The 15,157-nt window shown below is 51.0% G+C and overlaps 1 protein-coding gene across 2 annotated transcripts in view; it reads left to right on the top strand.

The window, feature by feature from the left end:
* Positions 1 to 415: 415 nt before the first annotated feature.
* SCARA3 (scavenger receptor class A member 3) overlaps positions 416 to 15,157 on the top strand; it is a 37,763-nt gene continuing 23,021 nt past the window's right edge. Inside the window, exons 1-2 of one of the 2 annotated variants that reach the window (XM_017885125.1) lie at positions 464 to 761; positions 5,499 to 5,656. In XM_017885125.1, coding sequence (XP_017740614.1) covers positions 5,647 to 5,656 — 10 coding nt within the window. In that variant the 5' untranslated portion in view covers positions 464 to 761; positions 5,499 to 5,646. Of the gene's footprint in view, positions 762 to 5,498; positions 5,657 to 15,157 lie in introns of both variants that reach the window. The other variant, XM_017885135.1, reaches the window with a different exon arrangement.

The raw sequence follows: 15,157 nt of genomic DNA, 5'->3' as shown, positions 1-15,157 counted from the left end.
TGCGGTCCCGGACGTCCTTCTCCCAGGTCCTCTACACCATCGATGGGTGAGGAAAAACGTGCAGGGCTAAAATTTGGGGTCCCCACCCCTGCCCCAGCCACGTGGCAGTCCCGATTGTGAAATTGACTAAGATCAAAGAGCTCTCCCAGTGAGTCCCCCATTGCAGTCACAGCGCGGGCAAGGAGGACGCGGCGGGACCCGGTTCGAGGCCGGGCTCTGGGGCTGCGGGGGCGCATGGGCGAGGCAGGGCGGGGCGGGGTTGGGGGGGTGCCCGCGGCTGCACAAAGAGGCCAGCCGCGGCAGTTTTGAAAATACCAAGGAAGTTGATCTGGGCCAGGGCCCAAGAAGTGACGAGGAGGGAGGGAGGCTTGTGAGCGAGGGAGGGAAGGAGGGAGAGGGAGAGGAGCAGGCGGGAGGGAGGAAGGGAGGACGCGCGGGGCGAGGGGCGGCGGCAGACCTCGCGGGGCCCCAGCGGGAAGCGCGGGCGGCGGCGGGAATGCGCGCTCTGGGCGGCGGGGCGCGCGCCTAGGCGCCCGCGCGGGGCGTCCCCAGGCTGCGACCCCGCGGGACCCTCCACTCCGCCCGCCGCCTCCGCAGCCCGCGCGCCGGAGCATGAGTCCGGGCGGGAGCCCCACGGCCGCGGGCGGCGCCTAGGACGGCGATCCGCGCCCTGGAGAACCCGCCGGCTGCCCGGCTCCACTACAGCTCCAGCCGCCTGCAGCGGGGCCCTCCTGAGGCCCCGAAGGAAGGGACCATGAAAGGTAAGCGCGGCCGGTGGGGGGCAGCTCAGAGGGGGGCCGCCTGCACCCCTGCTCCACCCAGGGCCTGGGGGCGCCTTTTCTGCAGTCGAGGCTGAGAGGAGGGCAGGGCGCCTCTGGCTTTTCCCCTGCCTTTTTGGTCATCCTGCAAGACAGGACGGATCCCTGAAGACCGGAGGAAGCAAAGAGGAGAAGGGGGATGGGGACACTCACACACGCCCCTGCAGTCTTGTTGTCATCGGCCGTTGCTCTAACCTCACAAATAATTTTAAAGTCCAGAGAAGTTTCTGATCCCTTTAACCAGTAGGCGCAGAAAGGTATCACCAACCCAAATTTCCAGCAGTGTAAATTTCGACCCTGGGGACCCATCAGAGAGGCCCCTGCAGCCCCCGCCCCCCACCGAGCCTTTCAACCGGGGGCCGGGCTTAGGATTCTCCCCTAGGACCTCCAGCCCTTCCCCAAAAGAGACCTGCAGTGTCAGAGCCCCTCAGCCCAGGCCCTGCCCTTCCCAACCCCTGAACCCTGCCTGACCCACCCTCTGACCTCCTTGTGAGGAAGCTACTGGGGAAGCCCCATGGGCCAGGACTGAGCTCTCCCCAGGGTGGTGAGCCAGCACCAGGGTGGCCCTTGCGGCCAGTTCTTGGGATGGAAATAAGAACCAGACATGATCCCAAGTGGCCATTTCCAGGGCCTGGGTGTCTTTAGGCCCCTACTTGGTCTTCAAGGTCATTTTAAGGCTAGAGGAGAAGCAGGCTTTGGAGTCATGAGGTAGGGAAACTTTGAGGTTTTTAACGCCATTCCAGGTGTCTTTCAGTAATCCTCCTGTAACACCCCCGGCAGATGCTTGTGTTCCTAGCAGTGAGAACCTCACCACCTCATCCACTTATGGAAAGTAGAAACTGAAAAGGGCCTTTGAGATCATCTACAGGGCTCTCAGCCACACTCTCAGGTGCCACTGACAGGTATGGAGGTGGAAGAGGTGGGGTCAGAGCTCTCAGCCTACTTCAACCAGAGCAGCTGTTTGTCTCTTATATGTAGAATGGCCTGAGGGTTCATTGGAAGAAAGGGTTCCACCGACAAACTTCTGACCAGATGCAGCCTCCACATTGCATAGTTAGGGAAACTGAGGCCCAAGCAGGTAGGGTTGGCTTCATGGATTCGGCAACCAGTGCCATCCTACAAGGTCCCACACTTGGTTTAATGCTCTGCAGGTGCTATCTTAAACTTTTTAAAAATGTATTTTATTTTATTTTATTTTATTTTATTTTAGCGACAGGGACTCACTCTGTTGCCCAGGCTGGAGTGCAGTGGCATGATCATAGCTCACTGCAGCCTCAAACTTCTGGGCTTAAGTGATCCTCCCACCTCAGCCTCTCATGTAGCTGGGACTACAGGTGTGCACCACCATGTCTGGATTTTTTTTTTTTTTTTTTTTTTTTTTTGGTAGAGACGGGGCCTTATTATGTTGCCCAGGTTGGTCTAAAACTTCTGACTCAAATGATCCTACCACCTCGGCCTCCTAAAGTGCTGGGATTACAGACTTGATCCACCATGCGGCCTGAAATTCTTACAATTTTTTAACAAGTCATCCTGTCCCACCAACACACAAACACACACATTTGCGTTTTACACTGGGCCCCACAAATTATGTGGCTGGTCCTGTGGACAGAAGTGAGTTGTTACGAATCACAGTTAGTCAGGGTGACTAGAGCCCAGGACTCCTGACTTCTAGTCTGGAATCCACCCTGCCTCTCTGTGGTTTCCTTCCCTCTGCCTCTGGGCACCTTTCTGTGCTTCCTGCTGGCCTCCCCAAGTCCTAGGCTGTGCGGGATGAGCCAAGCAAGTTATAATCAGCCCTAGGGAGCACCTGGCAGGCAGCGAGGGGAGCCTCACCCCAAGTCCTGCTCCTCACTGAGACACCTTTGCAAGCTGAACCCTCTGCAGTCAGCTGGCCCAGGGCAGACCATTACTGGAAGCCTCCGGAAAGGTCTTGGACCACATCTTACAAGGGGCCACACTGCCCTGAACCTTGATGATGGTGGTAAGATGTTTCACATTCTCAGTGGCTCCACCCCAATTCCAGACAAGCACTATAAGAGAACCAGCTGGGCCTGGTGACAGATACCTGTAATCCCAGCTACTCCGGAGCCTGAGGAGGGAGGATCACTTGAGCCTGAGAGTTTGAAGTATAATGAGCCGTGATTGCACCACTGCATTCCAGCCTGGGCAACAGAGTGAGACCCTGTCTGTAAAAAAATAAAATTTATTAAAAAAAAAAAAAAAAAAGAGGCAGGGCCAAAATCCTGTGAAATAGAGAAGAAAAGAGCTGGTGTGAATGAATATTTAAAAGAAGGTGCCTGAGGAGGACCCGCTGACACCACGTTGCGGAGTTCCAGGCTGTCCTTGTGCTGTGGGTTCCTATACAGGAAGCCAAGCCCTGCCTCTCTCCTCCTTTCCCTTGGATCCCACAGCCTCTTCATGTGCGGGGCGAGATTCCTGTCTACGGAGGCCCTGAGGGCAGCGCTGGTGTGCTTTTCCTCCAGCCTCCGGAAACCCCTCAGTGATCTCCCATAACATCGCAGGGGCTGCCCGGGCTGCAGGGCTGGGGACTGACTTCCAGCAATTCCCTCCCTGGCAGCCGGGAAGAGCCGCCGCCTCTACCTGAGATGGAAACGGCAGGGCAGACAGCAAATATTTGTCTTTTGGGATCTGTGGGGTGTAAAGAACCAACATTTTTCTCACCCGAGTGGAAAACGTAAAGTGCCTGGCAGAGCAGGGGAGGCAGCCCCTTCCAGAGAGCCCTTTCCGTGCTCCTCCAAAGGCCACATCAATCTTCGAATTACATCTGTTGGCAAAGGATCATGCCCTGCTCACAATAAACACGTGATGTGATGTGATGTGATGTTGTATGGAGAACGGGCGATGGTGGGGATGGTGATTAAGAAAACACGCTGGTTGGGCTGCCCAGCCCAGCAGTGGCCGAGTGCCAGGGCCCACTCTGCCAGCCAAGCCATTTCCACCTCCACGCCTCTCCTGCCCCATGGCCAGCTGACTGGGCCTCCCAGGCCACCGCCTCTTTTGATCCAAGCTGGCACCTGGCCCTTCTCGCTTGTGGCCCTAAGAGGACACTCAGGTGCCACCAGCCCCTTGGTGACAGGCCCACCTTGGGGCTTCCCACTGGCTTGTCCAAGCCGTTAGCAGCCACCCGTGGGGTTGTTTCCACACCTCCAGTGAGAAGGACCCGCCCCCAAGATGCCGAAGACACAGGCTGGTGCATTGTGAAGACTGATTTGAGAGTCAAAAACATGTCTAGTCCTGGCACCATCATCTGCCCTCTTCAGCCCCGTTGTCCTCCTGGGTGGTCCCTGAGGCCCAAGAGCTCTGTGCCTGAGCACTACTTGGGGAGCGGAAGTGACTCAGTGGTGAGATGGCTGGAAGCGGGCCCACCATGTGGCCTCTTTGACCCGAGAGACTTGTGCTTGGCTGCGGTGACCAGGGCAGGGGGCAGCCCTGTGTTCCTCAGGAGTGGGAGGAACAGCCCCTCCCTGCAGAATCAGAGAGCAGTGCCCACTTCATGTGGGCAAAGGGTGGAGGTGGGGAGAGGAGGGGCTGTGAAAATACAGAGATGCAATCCCAGGAGGAATCCACCCTGCACCACTCGCCTGGCAGAGAGGAGAGGATCTCCACTCATGAGCGGCCAGGCTGGGGGTCCCAGAAAGCCTGACCTCCTTCCCCAGGGGCACCGGAAGGAGCCAGGGCTAGAAGAAAAGGAACTGATGTGGTGAAGGTGAAAAGAGCCACCAGATGGCCTGAATGAGGGGTCCAGGGAGCCCAGCAGCTCAGATGTTGGAGTTTAGCTCGAAACCCTTAAACATCCGCCCCACCCCCACCCCCGGCCAAAACAGTCATCTTGCCCTCTAGGTGGGGGTAAGCCTGATAACTGAAGACTCAGGTCCCAAGGCTCATTTGAGAGCGAGGAAAAAGCCTTCTGTTTCTCAGTAGACTAGGTTGATGGACAGCTTGGCAGTTTCCATGAAGGACAGGCAGCTGTTCTGGGTGTTAGAATTGGTGCACAGTGTGGCATAGCTGGGCATGCCTCTCATACATGCACTGCCCATGTTTGATCATGTTTAATTTAGTGATGTGTGTGTGTGTGTGTGTATGTGTGCACGTGTGTAGAGTACTGAGTCCCAGGGTCAGGCCTAGCCCTGTTGCAGGCCAACTTTATCACTGGGATGAAGTCGCTGGTACTCCCTGGGGTCAGTCCCCTTATCCAGGTGGACCAGATGATCCCACAGGATGGTACCAGAGTGTAAGTTTCATGAGAGTGGGGTCTCTGTCTGTTCCTAGCACTTAGGGGTGTCCACTACATCTGTTCAGTGTGCACATCTATACTGTACCATGGTATCCTCAGAACCTCACACAGGCATTCCGTAAAGATGCAGAAAGATGCCTGTATTCAACAAACATCCATGGGACGACTGCCAGGTGCCAGGGTCTGTACGTCTATATATGTCTAAGGACTGAGGAAGCTACAAAGAGCTCAGATGCTGTCCCTTCTCTCAAGGAGCTTCCTCTTTACTAGTACATGTAGGATTTGTGTCCAAGTCACTTAAAAAAACACTAACAGTGATAAGTGTCTTAAGGGAGGTCCCAGCGAGAGAGTTTGGGGGTGGGCTGGGCTCCTTTCCTGGCTTTCATTCTTTGCTGCTGTTCTTCAAGATGCGTCCTCGGTTTCAGCCACAGACAGGCTCCTGGTTCTTGATGGCACCCATTCCCTGAACAATCTCTCCCAGCCTTGAAGATGTGACACGTGGGAGTCGGCAAATCTGACGGCACCAGATTCGCTTCTCTGGGCTTCACAGCTGTATTTCCATCGGTGTCCTCAATGTCTCCAGGTAGAGACCTGCAGGCACCTTCTTCATGATTCAGATGAGATACCTTCCCTCCACCTGAACCCAAGCTAAAAAATGGGTTATTCTGGGATGTTGCCCCAGCCCACACTTTTCAGTCAGCCAACAAGTATGGAGTTCCTGCTTTCAGGGAGGAAGCACACTAGTTGGAAGGCAAGCCTGGGTGCTTTCTGCCCTCCCAGCAGAAACAAGATGTGCACACCTGAGACGAGAACCGAATCATCCAGGCAGATGCCACAAAAGAACAAATGCATGGCATATACGGGAGATTGGATGAGAATCCCGGGACAGAAAGGGAGCATTTCAAGTTGGGCAGTTCAGAAAGGCTTCAGAGAGGAGCTGAAGGGTGGGGGAAGACTTGGATGGGGTCAGTGAAGAAGGCAGGAAGGAGTGCTGGGAAAAGCTGGACAGCAGGTCCGGGGGGAAGAGTGGTGGTGGGGGAGAGAGATGGCCTGCAGTTGAGGGAGCCCTAAGCCAGAGAGCACGTGAGTGCTCCATGAAGGACATGCGGTTGTGTCTGGTTGACATGGGAGAGCCCTGGGAGGGTTTGTCAAGAGAAGGCCTGTTTGCCACTTGCCCCTGGAGATATTCTCTCGTGACCTTAGCCCATGTTGGGAAACCTCTACTTTTAGAGAGTGGGAGGAAGAAAATGAGCTTGTAAAGGAGCCAAGAGGAGCAGTCAAGGACACAGGCAGAAAACCATGATGGTAATGTCATGGAAATTGAGAGGAGAAAGTTCCAAGGGGGAGGAAATGAACCCCCGTGTTGACTGCTGTTCAGCAGAGTTAGCTCAGGATTCGTGGATCAGAGAAGGCCAGGTTGCAAGGGCCAGAGGGGCAGGGTAGATCAGAAGCAAAGGCGCGGGAGGAGCTATGTCCTTAGAGTCGGAGGCAGGGCCCAGCTCAAAGGGTTTTCAAGGCAGGGATGACCCGTGCTCAATGGAAGGTGGAGGGACAGAAGAGGAGGCATGGGGGGACTTGGGGACAGAGCAGTGGAATTGGGGGAGACTTGCTTTGAGAAGAAAGAATCTATCGGGAGGCAAGGGAAGGAGAAAAGATGGTTACAGACAAACTGCATTACTAGCAGCTGCATTTAACCTTTTTATAACACATTTATTCTTTTTTTAAAAAACCAAAACATTCCGAAAAGGAGAAACATTCACTCACTTGAACTCCTACCCTTTAGAGATAATAAATGACAAAATGTGGATGAACATTCTTCAGAATTCATTCTGTGTATGTTTGCACAGATTTTTTTCATGTAAATAAGATTATACTATCCATGTTATTTTTGTTTCTATTTTATTTTATTTTATTTTGAGACAGTCTAACCCTGTGCCCAGGCTGGAGTGCAATGGTACCATCATAGTTTACTGTAGCCTTGACCTCCTGGGCTCAAGGATCCTCCCACCTCAGCCTCCCAAGTACCTGGGACTACAAGCAGGTGCCACCATGCCCAGCTAATTTTTGTATTTTTTGTAGAGATGAAGTCTAGCTATATTGCCCAGGCTGGTCTCAAGCTCCCGACCTCAAGCAATCCTCCCTCCTCAGCCTCCCGATTACTTGGGGTTTTTGTTGTTGGTGGTGGTTTTTAGTTGTTGCTTGTGTTTTTGTTTGTTTGTTTCTTTGCTTGAGACAGGGTCTTGCTCTGTTGCCCAAGCTGGAGGGTAGTGGCACTCTCATGGCTTAACGCAGCCTCGATCTCTTGGGCTCAAGCAATTGTCCTACCTCAACCTCCCAAGTAACTGGGACTACAGGTGTATGCCACCATGCCCAGCTAGTTTTTGTATTGTTTGGAGAGATGAGATTTCACCTTGTTGCCCAGGCTGATCTCAAACTCTTGGGTTCAAGTGACCCTCCTGCCTTAGCCTCCCAAAATGTTGGGATTACAGGCGTAAGCCACTGCACCCACCTTGCAGTATTTTTTAAAAATGGTTTCGTAACATCCCATAGTAAGACTCTGTGATAATTTATGTAACCAATCTCCTAGAGATGGGCATTTTAGCTATTTGCCTTTTCCCCCAGGTGTATCATAGAATGCAGTGATCACCTTTATACGTACACCTTGGCCTAGTTGTATAATTATTCTGTTAACATGAAGTTCCTAGAAGAAGGATTACTGAGTCAAAGGGCACTCGCCCTTGCAGTATTGACAGAGGGTGCCAGGCTACTCAGAATGCACAAGAAGGCCTCTTTCCCCATCCCTCCCCTAGGCTGGGTTTGAAGTGTAGGCATCTGTACAGAGTTAGTGGATGATAAAGAAAGGAGTTGGAACCTCATGATCTTGATCCTTTCAGAAAAGGAGGGGGTGAGCTCATCTTTAGAGAATGAGGGGGACTGACCCCCGAGGAACCCAGGAATGGGAAGTGAGGCTCCGGACGGCAGGACTTGGTTGAAGCCAAATGTGTGCCGCCCTCTGACACTATCCTGCAGCGCCAGGCTTCCCTAGTGCAGTGCGAAGAAAGCAGGCTGAGGATGGAAGTGATGGTGGCCAGGAGAGAGAACTACAGGCTCCGGGGGCAGAAGCCAACCCTGGGGACTGGGCTGGTCTTGGAGCTCAGGGCGAATGAGAGCCTGGAGGAAGGAGAGCGAGGAAAGGCTTAGTGCACTGGGGATAAAGAAGGGAAGGGGCTTGAGATCAAGCAGATGGAACAGCGATAAGCCTTAAGCTCCAGAGGGCAGGCAAGATGTGTAGAGATGAGACAGTAAATCCCATGTCCAGGAGCCCTGAGTTTCAACAGAAAAGCTGCCTCCATTCAAGCTGATGGCAGGAGACAGAATGAAGAAATAATCCAATCCAGGTGATGTCATTATCCAGAGTCCCTCTGCCTGTGAACACAGGTCCTAGAATGAAAAGATACATTTATTTTTCAAGATCTGCAGGAAGTTCCATGGCCAAATAAGTCTGAGAAACATGGAATTAAGCACAGATTTAAATGGGCTTATTACTTTTTTTGCAGCACTTTTCAAAATGTTTGCTGTGTGAATGTGAATCTCTAAGATGGCGATAGAGTATGCCATGTTTTCCACACTTACTTGATCAAATAATCCTTTTTCACAAATAATAATTTGAGACTAGTGTCCCATAGGATATGTTTTGAAAAACTGATTTATTGTAAGTTGGAAATTGGTCCTGGGAGTGATAGGGGTTGGGAGATGACCATAAATGAGAGCATTCATTGGAATAGTATAGAAAAATAATCCTAATAAAAGTGACTGCTACTACTATTTTTAAGCACTTACTATGTGCCAGGTACTTTTCATATACATCTCATTGGATTTTCACAGCAGCTCATTGAAGCGGACCATCTCCCCACCATTTACGCATAAGGAACATGAAGCTCAGAGGAGGGAAGTGGGGTGCCCCTGCGAGACAGGCTAGGGTTTGCAGGATCAGAGGTGACAAGAGGGATCAAGACAACTGGTGATTCCCGGCCAGGCATGGTGGCTCACGCCTGTAATCCCAGCACTTTGGGAGACCCAGGGAAGAGGATCACTTGAGGCCAGGAATTTGAGACCAGCCTGGGCAACATAGTGAGACCTTGTCTCTACAAAAAAATAAGCAAGATTAGCTGGGTGTGATAGTGCACACCTGTAGCCTCAGCTACTTGGGAGGCTGACGTGGGAGGATCATTACAACCCGGGAGGTCCAGGTGGCACTGAGCTGTGATGGCACCACCGCACTCCAGCCTGGCCAACAGAGCAGGACCTTGTCTATTAAAAAAAAGAAAAGAAAAGAAAAGAAAGCCGGTGATTCCCACCACTCCCATCCCTCTGAATTCACGGGGTTCAGGGGAGTCGGGGGGAGTGCCGTGTACACAGAGGAGACCAGTGTGTAAGTAATGGGGCGAGAGCGCCTGTTGTGTTGGGTGAGTAGCCTGGATTCTTGTCTCAACTAGAGGCAGCACCAGGCTGCTAGCAGGTATTTAGAAATGGGTGGGCATTCGGGGTTGTCACAATGACCAGGAATTGCTACCGGCCTTTAGTGGGCAAGGCCAGGATGCTGAATGTCTGTGCAGAGTGGGCCGTGCCCATCTAATGAAGAATTGCACCACCTGGAATAGGGTTCCAGTTAGAAAAGTGGAGGGCAAAAAAGGAGAGGAAACTTGTTTAGGTTAAAGAAGGTTTAGGATAAAGCAGGGATTTACCCACAACCTCTGTGGTTACCGAGAACAGACTGGGAGGCAGCCGAAGGGATTCAGGCGGAGGTGGCAGGAACCGGGAGAGAAGCCTGTCTCAGAGCAGCAGATGTGGTTTTAGGGATGCAGAAGCTTGAGGATGGGAACCAAAAAAGGGGCAAGTGCTGGAGGAGAGAAACTGGCCGAGCCACGGAAGCAGAAAAGGACAACTTGTTGAGCAGGAGGATCTGAAGGGAAAGGACCCACGTCTTGAGACCTGAGTGGGCAGGCGGATTCCCAACCGATTACAGACAAACCCACAAAGGAAGCCTGTGGAGAGGGGGTAGTGGCGGAAGGGCTCTAATGAAAACAATTTTGCAGCCTTACTTATAGCATTCTCCAACCTTAAACTATAGCTATTCTGCACTTTAAATACAGCATTGGCTCCAGAGAAGACTCTTAAATCTTTATTTTTACTGATCCAATTGGCTGTTTTGAAAACCCACTCTGTGAACCCTGCGGAAGATAATTATCAAAATATGTTCCTTGAAGTGCCCAAAGAAAGACCTTTTATTCAATTCCTCGAATCTCTCCCCCTTGTTGACTCAGATGGAAGAATGCAGTCCCAGAAAGGCGAAAGAGGGAACCAAGGACACATTTGTGGGCACCAAAAGAAAGCCGGCATCGGTGACCACAGTTGAGTTAGCAGTTGGTTAACAGGTCCGGGCTGTTTTCTACCCCCAAAGGGAGAGCTAAACCAAGCTCAACCCCAGTGGAATCAGTGACCGTGCTTAGCAATGTGCCAAGACATGCACCCTCCATCAAACTTGCTACGTGGCTCTGTGGGAGCAGAGGCTTAAAAAAAAAAAAGGAATTTCTCCTTTTATGGCTGTCCTTCTTTCTGGAGTTTGAGATGGATATTGTGACCTAAGGGATGACAGGAAGAGAGGCCCTTTCAACTCTCTAGTGGTTGCCACTATTTTATGGGTCTGGGCTTGCAGCCTTGGCCTTGGTCTTCTCAGGCTATTTAACTTTTTTTCTAAGCACCCTGCCTGTAATTCGGATAGTAATCGCTGCAATAAGATTGGGGCCTGGCTGTGCCTTTCACTAGGAAATCCATGGGGCTGGCTTCTTTATGACAGGGACCATGGCCCTCCCTCACAGCAGCTGTGGTCCCTTGGGGTCTTGGGAACAGGGCAGACAGAAACTGGCTCACCGAGTCTCAGATGTTCATTTTCATGATTCCCATGCTGTTCCAAGTTTGTCCCCAGAGAGGAGTTTTCCCATAGGTTTTTAGGTCCCAGCATCACCTTACCTTCTCCAGTGTCTTCTTCCAAGCCCACCCGCTCCTGCTAAAATAACCTTGCTCCTGGAAGATGAAGAAAGGAAGAGGAGAGAGAGAAAGAGAGAGGGAGAGAGAAAGAGAGAAGAGACAGAAGGCAACCAATGCTATTTCTGCCTTCCTACAAATGGAGCCTCTCTCCAGACACCTAGAGCCTATTATAACATGAAGATTTCATGACCCCTTCCAGACACCCAGCATGCTTCACACTCAGGCACTCCTCAATTTTCAGCATGTCAAGAGTCCTACATTTCTTTATACATGACACAAACAAGAACCAGTGCCTTACTTTAGAGAGTTATAGACATGTTACATACAGGTGGTATTGTAAGGCAATTAACTGGGACAACAATGGAAAAACATGACCCCTGCAAACAAGAGCCCTTGGAGCTTTAGGAGGAGAATATGATGTCCTTTTTTCTGTTCTGAGAAGGGGAGGAGAAGCAGAGCCAACATTTTGCTCCTACCCATTCCTCCACCAGCTCATTCTTTTGCAGTTCAAACATCAGCCCTTGGTCTATAAATTTCGCCTTCACTGCTTCAAGCCTTGCACCCCAAATGCATCCATTGTCTCCAGCACTCCCTAGTCATGGAGAATCCTAAGAATAAACCAGATTTCAACCCTATTTTAAGTCATCAATCTTCATTTTTTAAAGACACATGAGCTCCTGATTAAAATAGCAGAGGATAACAGTTAACTGAAAACATAGGCCTTTGCAGAGGGTCAGAAAACACATCTTTATGAAACATCCACTATGTGATCAACCCTGTGCTGAAAGTCGCTGAGGGGAGCTTTCCTGATTGCAGGGATGTAGCAAACTGCTAGGAATGTGACCTGTCAACTGATATCAGGCTTGTATGGAAAGGCCTTGTCCCAGTTCTGAGACCTTTCGGAGATGGGCATGTGCAACTCTGCAGACACTCAAATGCGTGTTTGGATCCTGCCTCAGATTCTTGGATATTTAGGAGCCACTAACCAGCTTCCAGGCCACTTAAGCTATCTGAGCCTTTGTAACATGATGGAGGTGAATTTCCAAATTCCCTTCCCACCCTCTCAGGCTGTGGTTCTCTATCCCTGAAACACCTTTGGAGAGCTGGTGCACCTAACACTAAGTCAGTTTGCCCTTGATGGCAGGAGAACAGGCGTAGAAGACGGAGAGGGGAAGGAAATTATTTTGCCATCTCTATTAACTCCGCTTGGCCTAGTTCAAGGAGGGACTACGGATGCTTGTCTAATCAGTCATCCTCTAATCAATCACTACTCTGGGGCCTCAGCCAGGACTTTTTCATTCTTGATGTCTGTTTCTTCATCCATACATACTCTGATCAGAACAATCTTGGTATAACGTGAACATAATGAGCTTGTGCTTGCAAAGGGCTCGGCTTATAAGAGCCTCACAAATGCTTTGGATTATGTTCTTATTAAGTGAACGAGGCTACAGTGGTGAGTTACTACAACATTCCAGACATAGATGAGTCAGGGGTCCCCATGGTCCGGGGCTTAGTGCTGGAAGACAGGAAATCCAAGAGATTAGAGAGAGAAGACCTCTTTGGGGATTGGAGAGGGCTGTGAGTTATGGAGCTGAGATGTCAGTGGAGGGAAGATGGCCAAACATTCGTGGTCTCCCTAGTCTAGAGAGATCCGAGATCCTCGCCGGAAGCTGCCACTTCCCTTCCCATGGGTCACTTGGTGCAGTACTGGAACGCCTTGTTAGCAATTTCCACTGGCTAACAGTTGCTAATTTGGGGGGCTATCCACTGGGAAAGCTGGTTATAACAAAGCTCTGTGTTTTTTGAGAGGGTGTTTGCTGAAGCCTGGTGTCAGCCTTGCTTGATTTAAGTCATCCCAGATTCCCTGCAAAGGCTATAAACAGTGAAGTGATGAAATTGGCCCTAGAGCCAGAACAGGGAGGAGGCCCAGTCATGGGGGAGGGCAGAGGAGCTCATCAAGGATGGGGAGAGATGAGGAACCGGGCCGAGGAGGTGGCTCTGCTCTAAGGGATGGAAGGAATACTACCCCACGGTAGCTCCGGGGCGGTGGTGAATACATCCCACAGCCCACAGCGTGGTTCTGACTGGGCTCTCTGGAGGTGAGAGGCCATGGCTAGTAGGGTGAGGTTTTGGTCAGACAGAAACAGAAGGTACCAAGGAATTCCCCTGCCTTGCCCCAGGCATTCATTTATGGGAAAGAGATCGTAATCCTGGTGACCGCCCAGGCCAGGCTTCCTTGTAAACTGTTGGCAGATTGGTGACAGGACAGCTGCCCAAGGAGAGCTGAAAGTGATGCTTCTTAGAATATGCATGGAAAGGAACTTCTCATGCTTCCTTCCTTCTCCTGCTTTACCCTCCAAAGCTCTTGCCCGCACCCCCGCCGCCCCCACACAGGCACGAGTGCCCCAGAAAGCAAACCTACCTGAAATCTCCTATTGTGGCGAGGAAAACCAGGATTCAGGAAGCTTTGCCACTGCCGAACTCTATGACTTGAGCCAGGCATTAAAAACCTCACACCACACATACACAGGTACATGCACATGCCCACTCATGGGCAAAAATGCACGTGCACCCGTGTGCAAGCACAGCATGCACGTATACTCACACATGCATCACACACACCCTCACACACATGTGCCCACATACAAAATTTAGTGTCCTCCCCTGTCAAATCAGGAAAAAATGTTCTCACTCTGTCTCTCGGGCTACTTGTAGGGATCAAATGGCGTAATAGATGTGAGAGCGCTTTCAAAGTCCTAAACCCCAGGTCTCCTTTGTCGCCCCAAATTAATTCAGTCTCTGGGGGTGGAGCTCTGACTGACATTTATCCCTTGAAAGCTCCCCAAAGAGCTCCAAGGCAGGCGTAGAATTGCTGGAAAGCATAATACCAAATCCTTCATTGGTTTATTTGAAATTGTGTTTGTTGAGCCTTTCTCTGTGCCAACCACTGTGCTTGGGGTGTTGGATAAAGCAGAGAACAAAACAGATGGTCTCCTTCCTCGGAACTGAAGCACTGGGGAAGAGAGCTACCGCATGGACAGGAGAGGTGCATTCTTCCACGGGAGAGCACAGAGCATGTGAGGTGTGGGCAACAGGGACTTAACGCTAGTCTGGGAGCTCAAGAAAGTCTGCTGGGGAAGTGACGTTTAAGCCATGCATGAAGGCCAAGCAGAGGACATTCATGGCCATGACGGTAGCATCTGTAATTTGGGGTCACCCTCAGTCACCTCCCTACTGAGTCCATTCGGAGCTGCCTTTGCTTACCAACAGCGCCTTGCCAACTGCACCTCAGCGCCTATGTTGATCACAATGGCTGTGGCATGGCATTTGGGCCTCAGGTGCTCACAGGTCTAGGATGCGACTCAAGATGGCCATGACCATCAGTCATGGTCAGGAGCCCCTGGAGCTCTGCAGCTCATTCATGTGCCACCCTCTTCTTGTCTACCCACTGCCCTTGACCTTGCAGTTGCAGAAGCAAGATCTCTTACCACTTTGTGGAACCTTTGCTCATTACCTCAAGGTGGTCATAGGTATGGCAGAAAAGATTTCCGAGCTCACATCTTGGCTTCACCACTTCTATTCTGTGGGCTGCTAAGCAACATTCTAAACTTCGCTGAACCTCAGTCTTTTTGTCCATAAATGTGATTCTCTGGACTGTAAAGTTTATAAGGTGTTGTGAAGATTGCCTTGAGGCAAAACCCAGCACTTTATTGCATTAAAAACAAAAAGGAAAAAAAGCAAAACTTGAAGCTTCTACTTCTAGTATTACCAACTTAAAATATTCTCGGGCTATAAAATGTAGGCATTAAATAAACTACAGGCATACTGCTAAGTGCATAGCTAAAGATGAAAGAAGCAGAGAATCCTTAAGGACCCCAAAAAACAAGCAAATAAAGAGAGAAAGAGAGAGAGAGGGAAGAGAGAGAGACAGAGAGAAAGAAAGGAGGGAGGGAGGGATAGAAAGAAAGTGAGGGAGAGGGAAGACAGAAGGAGGGAGGGAGAGAAAGAGAGTGAGAGGGAGGAGAGAGAAAAGGAT

The sequence above is a fragment of the Rhinopithecus bieti genome, unplaced genomic scaffold, assembly GCF_001698545.2.
Source record: "Rhinopithecus bieti isolate Rb0 unplaced genomic scaffold, ASM169854v2 scaffold_315, whole genome shotgun sequence".
Classification (NCBI taxonomy): domain Eukaryota; kingdom Metazoa; phylum Chordata; class Mammalia; order Primates; family Cercopithecidae; genus Rhinopithecus; species Rhinopithecus bieti.
Note: the sequence above shows the minus strand (reverse complement) of the source record. Positions and strands in the feature narration are given on the sequence as shown.